The sequence below is a fragment of the Diuraphis noxia genome, unplaced genomic scaffold (genome assembly GCF_037042655.1).
Source record: "Diuraphis noxia isolate RWA-SAM2 unplaced genomic scaffold, SU_Dnox_SAM2 contig0001, whole genome shotgun sequence".
Classification (NCBI taxonomy): Eukaryota; Metazoa; Arthropoda; class Insecta; order Hemiptera; family Aphididae; genus Diuraphis; species Diuraphis noxia.
The window spans coordinates 65,744,747-65,762,299 of record NW_028301711.1 but is presented as its reverse complement, the minus strand read 5'-3'; the positions used below and the strand labels follow the sequence as shown (position 1 = coordinate 65,762,299).

At 33.7% G+C, this 17,553-nt stretch overlaps 1 protein-coding gene and 1 pseudogene across 1 annotated transcript; one reads left to right on the top strand and one right to left on the bottom strand.

Annotated features, from left to right (window-relative positions):
• The first annotated feature begins 6,509 nt into the window (after positions 1 to 6,509).
• Positions 6,510 to 9,480, top strand: LOC107170526 (52 kDa repressor of the inhibitor of the protein kinase-like; annotated as a pseudogene).
• Positions 9,481 to 15,089: 5,609 nt separating this feature from the next.
• On the bottom strand, positions 15,090 to 16,106 carry LOC107170527 (uncharacterized). Its single transcript, XM_015520663.2, has one exon. It carries the CDS (start codon positions 16,104 to 16,106, stop codon positions 15,090 to 15,092), a length of 1,017 nt encoding a protein of 338 aa, XP_015376149.1.
• Positions 16,107 to 17,553: the final 1,447 nt, after the last annotated feature.

Sequence of the window (17,553 nt, the reverse complement as noted above, 5' to 3'; positions counted from 1 at the left end):
GTGTCTTGGGGGTCGACGGCCAACTGGCCAGCCTATCACAGCCGTCGGTCATCCACACTTTCGTCATCCAGCCACAACTCAAGTCATCATCATCATCATCATTTGTGTAACGTACGAAACCATTTCCCCCAACATTCCCCCCTTTTCATTTTGATTATGTATCACTACAACGTATTTCTATTTATGCTCCATTTTTCCTCATAGGTGCCCCGGTAACCGTCATGCGGAGCCGTGGGTATTTTCCTTTAACACATGTAATAGTATAATGTGTCATATCGACGTATGATGATTATTCCGTGCCGGTAACCGCTTGTCGGGACCGTAGCATGATATTATATATCTTTCCCTGTATTTTGTGCATTTTGCCATGTGCATTATGTTATATATTTTTCCCTGTATTTTAGGCACTTTGCCATGTGCCAAATATTATATATTTTTTATTCATGTTGTTTAAAACACACCCTGTTCTCAAAACCGTGTCAAATTGTATAATATACTACTACCTTGTGTTGCTGTGAGCGAGAGCCACTATTATTATCATACTTAACTTATATAATATTATTTATTACAACCGTGTAAAATATATCCCCATAGTTATCCTAAGACTTTACGCTTATTATTTTATTAATATAAATTTTTTTGTTTGTTTTCCCCGTTTTAAATAAATCTTTGGCGTTCATTCGCCACTGCGTGTATCAAAGCCTGTGAGTTCCGCCGACTTGACCCTCGGGTCTCACGTGGTGCGGCTCACAGGTCACGAGGAAAGTGTTCCCCTTTCCTCGTGGGTGGTGTTTGTGACTTAGAAAATCATGAAATCTCACAACTTATCTAGTCAGTAAAGAAATTGATGATAAAATATTTTATCTATAGGATTTATGTATTAATTTATTAATTTATTACATAAAACAAGAAAGTCACTTGATTTATTTGTTATACTTACTAAATTTTGTCTATTGGATTTTAATAATTAAAAATATTTTATTGTATGATGAGATTTATTGAATCATTTTTTTTTTAAAATTTAAATTACCTATTATTAACTTGTTGTTTTATATTTAACTATACTTACTAGAAAGTACTAGTTATTATTACACAAAACTATGTATCAATACGATTTTATCAATTAAATGTATTACTTTATAGTTTATAGTATACAGATCACCGATTATTTGCCTACTCTTGATTTTATTCTTTTTAAATAGTGTCAGGGGGTGTGGGGGACGAAGCCCCCCACGTGACACTTAGGTGAAATTATTTATCGCCTCCTCAGAAAATTGTTGCCAAAACCGGGGTTTCCCGAGTGCGTCCCGAAATGACCCTTTTTAATGTTCCAAGTGCGTCCAGAGTAAGGTATCATCCGAGTGCGTCCCAAGAAAAAAAGGTAATATTTTTTACATAGCCTGAATGCGTCCCAGTTCATTTAGAATTACCCAGGGTGCACCACGAGGAGGTTAACTGGCTTACACCCCAAAAATATTATTTTTATTATTATTATTATTTATTTATTTTTATTATTATTTATTTATTTAAGCTTACACCGTTAAGTTTAGGTGAGCATATAATTTATTAAAAAATTATTATATATTTATATAGGCTGGTGTTTAAATGCCATTCTTTTGACAAAATCGAATCTTGATATTTTATTATTTTTAAATTGTTTTATATTGTTTTCGATGTATGTAATTTTCTTGCACGTACTTCCTTTTGGTTTTTTTGTTGTTTGTGTGGCCGTTCGGATTGCTATTTTAGTATCAATTTGAATTTTTTTTAATATTTCCAAAAATGTATATAATATGTCTGGGTTATGTGTATAAAATAATGAATTGTACTTGGAATGAAAGCTTTCACAGGCATTTGTTGTTCTTTCAGAACTACTATTCATTTCGGCCCACATGGAAATAGGAAATTTTGCTCCAGAATCTATATAATTTTCTATAATATAATCCATAAATTCGTTGAGTTTTTCATGTTTCGGCATTATAGATATAAAATCTTCAATAATACAGTTTTCTACATCTTCTTGATTCAATAATGGTAAACCAAATATATTTTTCAAAAATAAACCTATTTCCGTTTGGTCGCGATAATCTTTACTCAGTCATAAATGTACAAATGAAAGTATTATAGTTGTGCCTTTTAACCACCATATCGATCGTCAAACATGTAGGTATCTTAAAAGTTCGATTATTTTATCTTAAATGGACCGAAGACGCACTCGGGCTATTCATCATAATTTGTCAATAAGACGGCGGACGCACTCGGGCACTGTAATATAATTTGTCGATAAGACTGCGGACGAACTCGGGCTATAAAAAAGGTAATAATTAAAAACGGGATATCCCCTTATATTCATAGATGTAGGTGATTTCGGTCGTAACAGTGATGGAGGAATTTTAAAAGAATCAAATTTTGGAAAACTATTGGATAATAATAAACTACTTTTACCTCCACCGAGAAAAATTCATGAAGAAGTCGAAGATGAATTCCCATTTGTATTTGTTGCGGATGAAGCGTATCCCTTAAAAAAAAATTTGATGAAGCCATTTACAAGAAAACAATTGACAAATCCGAAGCGAATTTATAACTATCGTCAATCACGAGCGAGAAGAATAGTAGAATGTGCTTTTGGTATTCTAACAAAACGATTTAACGTATTTGAAAATAAAATGTTAGTTAATCCGGAGAAAGCTACAATCATAACTCAAGCTGCTTGTGTACTTCACAATTTAATTATGGACAAAGAACATAATTTAACTGACATTCATAATGAAATGGAAACAACCTCATCACGGGTAAACCAAGAAGACATAATCAACAAACCTACAAATCGCAGACCACCAAGAGAAGCTATAGATATTCGTGAAAAGTTTATGAAATATTTCAACTCTGAAAAAGGATCAGTTCCGTGGCAAAATGTATGTACTGTTTAAATACCTAAGCTAAATTTGTTTGTTTTAAATAATAAATTTTTTTTAATAAAAAAAAATACAGCTGTGTTATAAAACGTTGATAGTACACATTTTTAACGACAGTAATGTTGTTTTAAATAAGTAATGTTGTTAAGTACCTATACAAATTAGAATTTCGTATGCAATAATAATGATTCAATAACTTAACTTAATACTTTATAACTAATATATTCAAATTACCATCAACATTCATTTCTTTGCTTATTTCTTTCCATACCTTGTCTTGCACAATACGATTGCTATGGTCCTTGTCTCCAAAATCATAAATTGATGGTCTCATTTCCACTAAACTTACTAGTATTTCTCCATCACAAGCCATTATGTGATAAGTATATTATTAAAAATATATACAAAATACAAAATACACACGAATAATATTCTTTCTTGTCTAGTTGCGACTAACGAAAAATGTGGACTATCAGACAGTATCAGTCATGACTAATTGTGATTTAAAGCAAAAACGTTTTGTTTTGACTATGTCTTATTAATGTGCGTATGCAACGTAATTTCCTATGTTCTATTTTTAACAAAACTGTGTTAGGCTGACTAACACTGTCTAACGCAGTTTTGCTCTTTTGGTGTGCGATCGGCCTAAGTGTATTAAACGTCTCTAACCGTCTAGTTCAAATTTAAGAACCGTCTGGCTCACATTTTAGAAACCGTCTAACGAGCTCTTGTCGCGGTCTCCCTTATATATGCTCGTGTCCGTAGGAGTAGGTAGTCGTACGTGGTAGTGAAATCTGGCACAAAGCAGAGTTTGAGTCTCCTGACGTAATTGGTTATTCTGGTCGATTCACATCCTTTCTTAGTAACAGAGACTTTTTCCGTTAAGAGACGTGTGACAATGCTTTTATAGTTTAATTATCTAGGTAATCTGGTGTTAACTACGCTTTTTACAATGACCTCGGCATGTTATTTTATATTAATTGCCTACATAGTCAGTAGTCAACACTCATAGTAGAGACATACACTATGTTTTGAATATTGATAAAGTACGTAACAGAAGCTACGGTCGGACTCGAGGTCAATGTTGTTTTTCGGCGTTGTTGGCGCCCCTACCAATTTCTCCTCAAGTCGCTCTTCGTCTACGTGTGAGCCCGGTGCAAGGTCACGGGATAACAAATCGGGTGCTTCGTTTTGTATTCCTGGGACGTGTACCGTACTAAAATCTAAATTAGCTAGTTGTAGTGACCAACGTGTTAATTTTGAATTTTTGTCTTTAGCCCTGTGTAACCATGTTAGTGCCGTGTTGTCGGTTAGGAGTTCAAAACGTCAAGTTTCTAGGTATGGACGGAATTTGTTTGTCGCCCAGATTATTGCTAGGCACCAAGGGCGTATTTGTGGGGGGGGGGGGCGAAGGGGGCATTCGCCCCCCCATAGCTCGTATTTTTTTCTAAATAATACATTAATTAATAATTTATTAAAAAAATTGTCCGTTTGATAAAGATCGTAAATCGTAATGATATCATACTTAATAAGAATTTTATTCCTGCACTGTGGTTACACTGATTTAGTCGTGGTGATAATATTATAATTTATAATCTTCTATACCGTATTACCACAGATTATATAAAACCAGATGGTGCACTTCTTCGATTTACTGATAACACGAACCTACCTCAAATCAGTAGGGTCACATAAGAGAAATAAATTAATGTACAACAACTTTTACCATAATTTTTAATTATTGTATCAAATAATATTTAATACATAATAATATTATATTATATCATATATAATTGATATGTACTTTGAGCGTCAATGGCTCAATGCTAATAAAATTTTGCGTAGCTTTAATTCAATATATGGATTAGTCTGTTATAATCTTGGGGCTTATGTTTATCAAATCTACTTGTATTTTTTAAAACTTTTAACAGATATTCATGTTAAGCACACAAATACTTCCCCAACATTTTTTGAGAAGTGTTTTTTAAATATTTAAAATATTTTCTTGTGCATATTATTCCAGAATACTAAATTTGTTTTCTCTTTTTCGATATTTTTATTTACACTTCAAGAAATAGTGACTCTGTTACACAATTTAAAAATATTTTACTGTGTACATCACAAAGACAAGGAGGAAATACATTATTTTTAAAATAAAAACAAATTTTGGTCTGTGGCAGGAGTATTAGCTCATTTATTATAATGTTCATCACAAGTTCAATACACAAAAGATAAATAAATAAAAAAAATTATAGGTAGAGAAGATTAAAATCAGATTCCGTAAAAGAAACCCGATTTTTAATTTTTAAATTTTACATCCAAAAAATAATTCGAAAAGCTAACTAAATGGGGCCGGTTTAACATGAAAAATTATATTAAGTTTTACAGATATAAAAAATCGGGTATCTTACAGAATCAGATATGAAAAATATTTTCTTTATTATTAAATTAATATAAAATAATTGGTGCAAAAATAAATTATGAAGATGAAATAAAAAAGTTTAATAAATAAAAAAATTCACACTCGGCATACCGCGTGCGTTGAGCAATGAGCAGCAAAACAATAACAATTAACAGTAATTCGGTACTATATATTTAAATATATTATATTACTATATATTTAAATATATATTTATATGTCTATGGGTACAACGGCTGAACAGTGTCAAAAAAGTCAGTGATGTGTAGTTAATAAACAATAATTTCTTATAAAGCCTTATTTTCCCTATCCGTGGTGACACTGATTTGAGGTAGGTTTTGATTTTTCGCATTTTTGAGAATTACATGGGCCGAATAGGGAGTGCACCATCTGGTTTTATATAATCTGTGGTATTACAACAGAGCACGATTGTGGTGATTACGACGTGTTATCACCACTTACGCTAGCGCGTTCGTTTTATTATTGTCGTTACCATTTTGTTCCTAACTTTGTATTTATGTATCACATTGTAAACGTTTTTATTATTGTATTTTTTGCTATGTTCCTTGTATTATTCACTGTGTGAATTATTTTAACTTATTGTATTTGTATATTTATTCTCTTTGTTACGTCGCCCGCGACGACTTTTCGTACACTTTTTCTCCCGCCGCGCGCGATAGCTTTTTCGCCGTTACGGGCTCGAAGCCATCATCGCTCGCCGTGTCGAGTTACTCTTTTCGTAACCGTCGTTCCCTCAAATCCGTGCTCTCACCGACCCGCGGCTATCGTTACGACTCACGTGGATAATCATTTTTCTATGTAGTACTTTTTTTTTTGCCGTGCAATAAAATTTAATTATTTAAACTTGTCCTGTTGATTTCTTTAACCTACTGATTTTGTCAGACACGTTGGTCGTTAGAGTTGAGACGGTATACCTCCTCTAACGCCACACGATTAAAGATAGTACTATCTTTAATCGTGCTACAGAACCGTATTACCACAGAAATTATTCTGTGGTATTACCGTGATATAGTAGTTATTGATAATGATTAATGACTAATGTACTAATGTAAATTGTATTATTATTTATTACAAAACTTTATTGTATTTTGCATTTTGTTTTGAATTTATATATTGTATTTCATTTTAATAAAAACTTAACTATTAATGTTAATATGAGTAAACGCAATGCTACACAAAGTTTATTATCAAAATGGCTGGACAAACGCCCGAAAAATGAAATTACTAATGATATTTCTCCGAATACGAGTAAATCAAATGTCGATATCGAAAAATTATCAAATTCTCCAGTTCTACCTCAGTGTCTGCAAGCAATTAAAGATCAGAATAGTCAACCACCTATTGTAAGTACATCAATGAATGTGTGTAATGAATTTACTACCGACATTGGTTACTTTGTACCAAAAAATTCAAATAAAATTACTGATACTATGAAATATAAATTGTTAGAGTTATATTCCTAGTGATCATTTTGTCTACCCACTTTCGGTACACATAAAAAAAATAAAGAAGAAAAGAGATTCCTAAAACGATTGCATTTTGAAAAACATAAGTGGCTTACTTATTCTGAAAATAAGAACGAATTGTTTTGTAAATATTGCGTGTTATTTTCTGATAAAGGTGGAAAAGATAGGGCTACACCGTTAAAAAAATTTGTCAATGAACCTTTAAAAAAGTATGCAAAGTTGTGGGGGAAAGATGGTGATTTAGAAGTACATTGCAAATTGCAATATCATATTGAATGTCTATTAATTGCAGAAGACTTTAAACATAGATATCAAAATCCAGATAAAGATATAATAAATATTATGAATACAGAAAGAATAAACCAAATTAATGAAAACCGTAATAGATTGAAACCGATTATTGAAACTATAATTTTTCTTGGGAGACAAAATATACCACTAAGAGGTCACCATGATTCTGGTGATTTTTTTCAAAAAGTAAATGATTCAGTATCGACAACAGAATCTACTGTTAATAAAGGTAATTTTCGAGAGACTTTAAAATTTAGAATTTTATGTGGGGATTCCAATCTAGAAAATCATTTAATGTCGACTCATTCCAAAGCTACTTATATAAGCCCTATAATACAAAATGATATTATCGAATGCTGTAAAGCTTATATAACTGAACAAATTCTCAAAGAAGTTCAAGAGAGTAAATATTATAGTATAATTTTCGATGAAACAACTGACATAGTTCATGTTTCACAAATGAGTTTAGTATTAAGATATACTTACAACGGTATGATAAAAGAAAATTTTATTTGTTTCATTAATTGTCATAATATTTATAATGAAACAGAAATTGAAGACGAGGATTTAATGGAAAAAGACCCTATTACATTTGAACCTAAATTAACTGGTGATATATTAGGTGAAATTGTACTTAATATGTTAAAAAGTTTTTCACTTAATCTTACTAACTGTGTTGGCATAGGCACTGACGGATGTAGTGTCATGGTTTCTACAGTACGAGGAGCTGTCACAAAAATACAATCACATGCTCCAAATGCCATTCATTGTCCGTGTTCTAACCACGCATTGAATTTTGCAATATCAAAGTCATCATCTATACAAACAATAAGAAACTGTGTTGGAGTAATGATGGAAGTTATATTATTTTTTAATATGTCATCTAAACGAAATTTTGTTTTGAAGAAAATTTTAAATGGAAATCCACGTTTAATAAGCTTGTGCGAAACAAGATGGGTTGAACGTCACGATAGTGTTATGCTGTTTAAGTCATTTTTCCCTATATTATAAAAGCTCTAACATTAATTTCCAATTGGCAAGAACACAACTCATCCTCAAAGGCAAAAATGTTATTGACATCACTATGTAAATGTGAATTTGTTGTTGGAATATTTTCTTTATCAAGTTTTCTATGTGTGACAACAATGGTGAGTAAGCTACTTCAGAGTAAGTGGCAAGATATTTGTAAAGCAAATGAAATTATCTCAAATGTAATTTTAAGTCTTGAAAAGAAGAGAAAAAATGCTACGACTGGCTTCCATGAACTATATATTGAAATAAAAAAAATGATGTTAGACCTGGACATTGAAGAAAAGTTGCCACGATTAACAAGCCATCAGACTAAAAGAGCTAATCACGCTGTTGATTCAATAGAAGATTACTATAGAGTATCTGTGTATATACCACTAGTTGAAAATATATTAAGTGATATGAAGGCACGTTTCTACTGTGCAAAAAATCAAGCATTTATATTTTTATCTAAACTTATTCCAAAAAACATAGTCAACACAACTAATGAAGAAATTACAAAAATTGTACAAAATATCATAAACCATTTTAAATTTGATGATGCAAAATGGATGAATATAGAAGAGATAGAGTTAAAAACTGAAATTGATTTGTGGAAATTAAAATGGACAAGAATCCAAAATGAAGGTAAAATGTACAAGTTGGCTTTTAATTTTATAAATAATATTTATTGAATTTATTTTTGTTTAAGGTGGTGAAATTCATACTGATGTTATCACTAGTGCTTAGGCGTGTAGTGAAGTTGTATATCCTACTATTAGAGAATTGCTTTTCATTATTTCTTGCTTGCCTGTTAGTGTTGCTTCTGCTGAAAGGTCGTTTTCCACTTTACGAAGGTAATTTAAGAAAATGCTTAACATTTTACACTTTATAGACATCCGCAGACTTATGTTTAAACTTTTCAAGGGAAACAAATTTTGGATATAGAATCAATTAATAAAGCAGAAAGGGACATTTTTCATTTTTACCACCTATTTAATTTAATTAATTAATTAATTTTTTTAAATTAATTTTGCATGTATGCATGTATGTATTATTGCTTATTTTTTTTTTTTTTTTGCTTATTTGAATATTTATTAGAGTTCTTTAATTGTTTTACTATTTTGTGCACTAATGCAATAAATGCATGCATATTTGTTTCCATTTTTCTATTACTTGCTAATATTGGCCTAAAACATATTTTTGTAGATTGAAAACTTGGTTAAGATCGAGAATAGGCCAAAATCGATTAACGGGTTTGGCTTTGCTGCATGTTCACAGGCATATTATCATATCCATTGATGATATAATCGAAAAATTTTCTAAAATGAAAAAGAGAAATATAGATTTTGTTATTTAAGTATTTGACTATCAACCTTATGTTGGTATATATTTTGTATTTATATATATAATGTTAAATAAATATTTAATTCAATTCAATTTGATACTTTATTACTTTTATTTTTATTTATTTACGCGAAACGCGAATGATTAACAGGAACAAATTACAAAGCTATAGGTAATCGACTGTAAATTAATTTTTAGTTTGCATAGAAGAAAAATTAGTTTCGCCCCCCCATGGTCTCAACTCAAATACGCCCTTGCTAGGTATTCGCTTTTAACCGTGGCGTACCTTGTTTACGTTTCTCTAAACTTTTTGCTTGCGTAGGACACTATGCGTCTTTTCTCCGGTCTGTCACCCCGTTGGAAAAGTACCGCACCGGCTTCTATTTCGCTTGTATCGGTTTAGACAAAACGGTTTGCTTTAATCGGGTGGTGACAATTTTGATGATGTGACTATCGCGTTTTTTTATTGATTTGAACGCGCGTTGTTCTACATCTGTCCATTTCCAACGTACCCCATGTTTTAATAAATTAGTGAGAGGTGCTATGGTATCCACGTAATTGTCTACGAACTGGTTGTGCCAGCAGGGCTGGTCCAATGTATTTTGACGCTCCGGTCAATTTTTTGAAATAAACCCTTAATCAAATTCTCCATAATACATTTAATACTTTTTATACTTACCTACATATTTTGTTTAAAATTCTTATATTTATGGATAGATAAAGGATTGCAAAACTTATATGCCTGGATACAATTTATAGACGTATCGGCTGTAACACATACTTTTTTGGTTTTCCCGAGTTAATGATTATACATATATCATTGTATATTATATTTTAATTATTTGTAAAATTATAATAAAAACTGGAAAGTGGAGTCAAATCTATAAAAAAAAAATACATAACAGAATATTCCGTCATAGATAATTTAGTCATTTAGCTATATTATTGTCAATTTGAATAAATATTACGCTAAAATTTATAAAATATTCATATATTAAAAGCACCCCTAAAAAAGTAACGCCCCGGGCAACCGGCTCTGTGTACCAGTATCACACGCCCAAAAATGTACGTACGTCCCTAACCTTTTTTGGATCAAGGAATCTAAACTGAAATAGACATCTACGTGTTCGGAAAGCCGTGTATTTTCGCGCATTTTCGTGTAATGCCACTTACCAATACCCTGACCTAAGGTTGAAAATGCTGAAAATGTTCTCGCCCTGCATTTGCCTAATCATTTTGTTGAAATCTGGAATAGGGTACGCGTCGGATTCCGTTACGTCGTTTAGCCACCTGTAGTCGACACAGAGACGAAATTTTCCGTCTTTTTACTTTGCCAATACTACTGGTGCGGCCCACGGTGAGGTGCTTGGTTTTATGAAGCCCTGAGATTCCATGTCGCGCACCATGTCGTGGATAGCGGTTTGCTTTTGTTGTGGGTACGGGTATGGTTTGAGTGCCATTAGAGTCGGGTCTTTAAGCAAAATTTCGTGTTCAATTAATTTTCTAGGACCTACTTTGTCACTGAACACTACCGCGTATTTATTCAATATCTCAGTTAGTTTCGCGCGCATTTTGGTGTCGTTACCAAATTCTAATTGTGATAAGTCGAGACTAGTGGCGGTTGGTTGTGATTTCCCTTCCCAGCATGTTGACATACGAATTTGCCTATTCATGCGAATTGTGCATGCGGCGTAATCCTAAGAAACTTCATTGTCGACAAGAAAGTCGTGTCCTACAAGGACTGTGAACGGGTGTTGCTAGGTGAGGTGATGGAAAAAATTGGCACTTTTCGATTACGTCTATTTTTCCCGTATGTACTACCGATAGTAGGTAATGTTGAGTGGGGAGTTGGTGCTGAGTTGATGTGGGGGGACTAGTCCTCGTCGACTAACCGGCCGTTATCCGATGTGGACGGCTTGTGTGGGCACTCGCTGTGCCAATGATGTTCCCCACAATATTTGCATGGCCCCGGCGGTTGGTCTTTTGACGACCTGGCTGTACGTGGGGTGTCAGTGCCTTTTCAATCGGGATTCGGGGTCCACTGTTTTGTTTGGGGTTTGTTGTCATCCATTATTGGGTATAAAACACCTGCGATGCGTCGAAGCTCACTGAACGTTAGTGGCCGATATAAACGAATGTGCGTACGGAACGTGTCGCGCGTTAGTCCGGCGATAATACCTATACCAATTCCGATTCGGATACGCCGGTATTTACGGGGCACGCTAGGTGGTTTTTGTTTAACACAAATTCCGTTTGTCAATGGCAGTTGATCGTTTCAAAATCACTCATCTTATGAGTATTGACGGTTCGATGAAAATTGCGCGTAGTTGTCAACTCGAAGAATATAATACTAATAATAATAATAATGAAGTAAAGGATGGCTACATGAGCAATGCACTTTGATAGTAATGCGATCAATATGGAAAAAAATATAAAAAGGGCAAACAAAATTTACAGATACATGTCCTGAAATTTATCGTATACTAAATAGATCCCGAATGCGATCTCATTTAACAACGGTCATTTTAAATGGGAATATAGCACCATTGTGTAAATACAACAAAAAGACATATGTTGTTAGTAATACAATATATCTATTTGATTAGGTAATAGTAGCTTTCGCTGTTGCATATATACTATCGTAAAATGTAAACCGTAGATAATACTAACATAGAAAAAAATATCAACATAAGGGAGAATATAGTATGTCAAATATGCGAAAAACCATTTCACACGGCTGATAAATGCTTTCAGAGGGGCGCTTGTCAAATTTGCAAAAAAACTAAACATACGGCATTAAAATGTAGATTTAGATATAACAACGACGAAGAAGTAAAAAACTAACACATAGGTTAAATGTTAAAGCTAGTGCACAACATATATCTTCAACACTAGCAAATCGCATCAGAGAAAGTTTACAATCAATTTCTAACAATGAAAAATCAAATTCACTCTTCAGTAGAATAAACAATGCTGAATTTCCGATAACGTTAGATTAGAGCAAGGAGTGGCAAAAACATTTCATTATGAAAATATTTGGACATAAAACTAAAAATCGTGAGGCTACAGAGTTATGTTTACCCATCATGGTACTGCAACCATCAGATCCAAAACCAACAATATTTTCTATATTTATATTTCTTTTCTGGAATTTTCGAATTACCACATTAAATAATTGTTCATCAATAACTCCTGCTTCGGCTCCTTGAACATCATGTTGACTAAAAATTTGGCAAAGTTCCCAGAAATTACTAACAATGCCAGAGCTTTTACGTCATAAAACCGAACCATTATACAAGTGGTTTTTACACTAGAAATGTCTGTTGATTCATCCATTAGAATAGAAAATGTAGTACATTGAAGTTTTTTAGTAAGATTTTATTTTTTGTGGACAGCAATAACATTCTTGACGATACACTTTGTTTTAGTACGCTTTAACGAAAGTGTTTGCGTTATTTTAGAATCCGGGAAGCAACGGGTCAAAACTGGAGTTAAATGATCCATACCGGCACAAGGCATATCGTAAGCTGCTACATAACTGGACAATAGTGAATCTACATTTTTTACTTTGTCACCCAACGGATCCACTTTTCAACCTTGATCAACGTTTTTAAAGAGTTTTGAGTTTTAGGTTTCGCATTTGTACGGGCCGGGAACGAACAATAATAAGCCGTGCGCCCGGACTACTTCGCGCGCTACTCTCACACACCGACCGACCTGTGTATGTGTGTATATGTCTGTATAGCGACTCAATAGAAGTGGACGGGATCGCCGATCAAAACTAAAGAGTGCTAGTGTGTGGTGGTGTGTGTAGGTGTGTACGTATGTGTGGTGAGTAGACTTAAAACTAAAATAAAGGGTAACACAGGTTTTGGTAACTAAGTTGCTGTAATATACAAATAATTTAAAATCCACAATATAATATAAAAATCACAGCAACAGAAAAGGTATAAAAAGATATAATAACATATGGCCCTTCTGACCCAACAGAATAATATACAAAATCTACGGCCCTTCTGGCACTACGGATATAATATAATAATGAATCATTATTAATGATATAAATGAAATATTATAGCTCCTTTGGCTCAGTAGAATAATTAATAAATAAATAAAAACAATAATATAAAATTACTCACAATTTGTTGGCGCTCGGCTGGCCAGCTGCAGCTACCTAAAAGCCTATATAAATAATTGCACATACTGTAGCGTCCCAGCATACATGAGGACAAACGACTGGTGTTGAGGTAGATGGATTGGGTGTAATAAGTATAACAACTTAATTTGTGATTAATTTATTAGATATTTATTTGATTACTATGTAAATAAAACACTTTTACTGCACAAAATGATTTGGTTGCAAAATATTCTAAGTCCGAATAATTAAATTGGACTGGTGTCTGGCGTGAAGGTGCTTGTTCTGACTCTGGTGGCTCACGTCTGAATTGGGTCTAATCGGGGCTCTCCTATATAGTCCAGATAGTCCTACTCTCTGCATTTCCTCTCCTATCGATAAGATACGTATGTGTCCATGGCCGAGTCGTGCAAAAGCGTACGCGTGTATTATTTTAATATCGCAGCTTCCCACGCCCATGCGACCGGTCGGCCACATCCTGGTTATTCGCGATACGTAATCTCAATAACCCGACGACATTAATCATATCTCTAGATACGCCTGCCAAGACTACGATTTCATATTTAATATTTCGTATATTTAATTCCAATTATGGTAATATTTTGGAAAGGCTAGAAGTTTGGCCTTCGATATAACTATTGAGGTCCTACACAATAGAATTGGTTGGCGAAATCATACGCCCCAGGGTCACTTATACATATCTACGTGTATATGCGTGTTTAGATGTCTCAGCGGGACGTCAGTACATAGCAATACACAAACACAAAATAATTGAAAAATATAATACACGAAAAATAAATTAAATAAATACGCCAATTTGTGACAAGTATACAAAATATATATAAAACAATAGATGCGGCGAGCGATTAGCGCTCACAATATATAAGTAACAATAATTAATAAAAAATAACAGACTTAGGGACAATTAGTGCCCCCAAAATATAATAAAACACTATAAATCAATGGAGATTTGTACACACGATATAATATAGTAATATGATACAGTGGCGATATACTTCTAAAAAACACAGTGGCGATTCGCGCTCACTATTTGGAAGTATAAGTGGCGATTAGCGCACACAAAATACAATTTAAAACAATAAAAATTGTCCGATTAGCGCACGTAAGAGGCGTTGTTTTGTTAATGCTGGAGAAGAGACTAAAATTATTATAATATTATACAGACGACGAGGACGGACGGGAAGACATAAAAATGCGGAGGCTGTGTTATTTTTCGTTGTGGTTTGGCGCGGCTGATTGCGCTTCCTCATACGTAATCTTACTATTATATAATTCACATAACAATTAAAACGAAAATAAAACAATATACATAAAACAGTAATGTGCGTGTGAGTGTGTGTGTGTGCCGGTCGGTGGCGAGATATATAGTGATACGGCGGCGACATCCTCCCCCCGTTGAAAATTATAAAGTTTCAACTTCTTGTTCTAGTGGGAGCCGACACAATTTACCGACAGGTCTTTGCATTTCAGCTCCAGTCATGGTACGTAGGGTCACTACACAAATCGCCTCCTGGATGTACCTTGATTATTCTTCCCAACTTCCATTTGGTCGGTTGAGTACAATCTTCTTTTATTATTACCACGTCATTTATGGAGATTTCCCTTTTTGAGGTCAACCACCGTCCTCTGACTTGAAGCTGCGGCAAATACTCGCTATACCATCTTCTCCAAAACATCTGCATTAGGCCTTGTACAAATTTCCAACGCTTCAAGTGCGCTACTTCATTTTGTGGTATCTCGGGTTCGGCTGGCAATAGTAACGGACCACCCATTAGGAAGTGGGCTGGTGTCAGGGCATTTGGTTCACATGGGTCACTATTCAATGGAGTCATAGGTCGAGAATTGACACATGCTTCGACTTGGCATAGTAGAGTTTGTAGCTCTTCGAGATTGAGCCGGGTATCCTTGACGACACGAACTAAATGAGTTTTTACGCTCTTTACGGCGCTTTCCCATAAACCACCGAAATGAGGGGCGGATGGTGGATTGAAATGCCATTCTACTCCTTCCCGTGCCATGAGATCTTCAGTGTTCTTCATGTAGTTGGATAACTCTTTTTGTGCTCCTACGAAGTTTGTTCCGTTATCACTAAATATCTTCTTACATTTCCCACGTCTGGACATGAAGCGTCGCAATGATGCCATGAATGCGTCGCTTGTGAGCCAAACTACCGCCTCTAGATGAATTGCTCTGGTTGCAAAACATACAAATACTACTATCCAAGTTTTTATTGCTGTTATTCTACGTATGCCACTTCGGATGAGTAGGGGTCCTGCGAAATCAACACCTGTTATTGTGAATGGTCTTGAAAATTGCACGCGATTCTTAGGCAGGGGTGCCATTACTGGGTTCTCGAATTGTGGCCTTGAGCGAATACAGGTGAAGCAGCGAAATGTCACCGACCGTGCCATTACTCTACCTCGTAGTGGCCAATAACGTTGCCGGACAGCGGCCAAGAGAGCCTGTGGACCACAGTGATGCATGGCTCTATGTTGCTCCTCAAATATTAGTCTTGTTACTTTGTGCCTTGAAGGTAATACTATTGGGTGCTTTTGGCTCTCAGCAATATCGGATTTCCCAAGACCGCCCTCCAACCAAAATTACTCCATCTTCACTAATAAACGGACACATGGTACTGTCTTTGTGCCTTGCGGTGGACCATCACACGACGAGTCGACGACGCTCCTCAAACTTAAATTTATGATAGTGTGTTCTCTACTTCTTTGCTGAATTAATCATAGACTTATTAAAGTATTAACTTAATAGTTGAATGTATTTAATAATTAATAGTATCAAGAAAACCTTATATACGATGCATGATAAAAAAAAAAGCTATAACCTACCATGGTATGATGTATGCTGGTATCTTCTAAGACCGTGTGTATGGTAGAACCATTTAATTTTAACCATTTAATCTATTCTGTGATAGAACGATCCATATATAATATACAGAGGATAGGCCATTAAACAAATATTCGCGAGCCGAGAGAGCACCCAAGAAACCAGGGTGGTAGTATTATGGTCCAATGTGTTTCAACGGTTATCACTGATCATTTTTTGTTTATCAATCATTCAAATTTTCGTGCCTTTTTTAATTTGAATATTCAAATTTAATTATTTAACTTTTGTCACGTACCTCCATAATATTTTTAATATTGTTCTATTCGACATTTTATTTAACATAATATACTTTCAATTTATTATAATGGTGCACATCACGGCTTTAGATAGAATGGTTGCGCGTCGACCGAAAAATAGTGGCAAGAGAAATTGCTTACATCAATTGACTACCTCTTAACGCGATCTAGCGGTCATTTATATTTATAAACTATAGTATATTATTATTATTTATAATGCTTATTTTCTGCTCGGAATGTACACCAAGATTTTTTTATTGGCCTAAATAATTTTTTAATTTTTAATTATCAAAATATTATAAAATAAACCTTGATTAGTTGATTATAATTTAGCTTAAACTGTTCTCATGACTAGCTACTTGGTACCTATTTAATTAATTAATTTAAATTGTATTATTGAGTTATAGCATTGATTTTATAATATATTTTATATTATAAAATCAATGGTTATAGATTGACTATATATTTTATATTATAAAGTCAATGGTTATAGATTGACTATATATTTCACAGTGTATATTATATTTAAATTATTTATCAAAATGTTTAATAATTACTATTGCACTTATAACTTATAACTTGTATTTCAGTGTATATTAAATATATTAGGAATTTATTTGCTCGATTTACCTACTATAAAAATGTGTTGTAAATATGTACCTAGTGTAATAGTAAGTATTAAAATTAAACAACGACAACATTGTAGTCCATAGAATAGTAAATGGTTGACAATGTGCAAAGAAGTAAAGTGAAAAAGCCAGTGAATAATTGAGATTTGAGATACCCAAAAAAA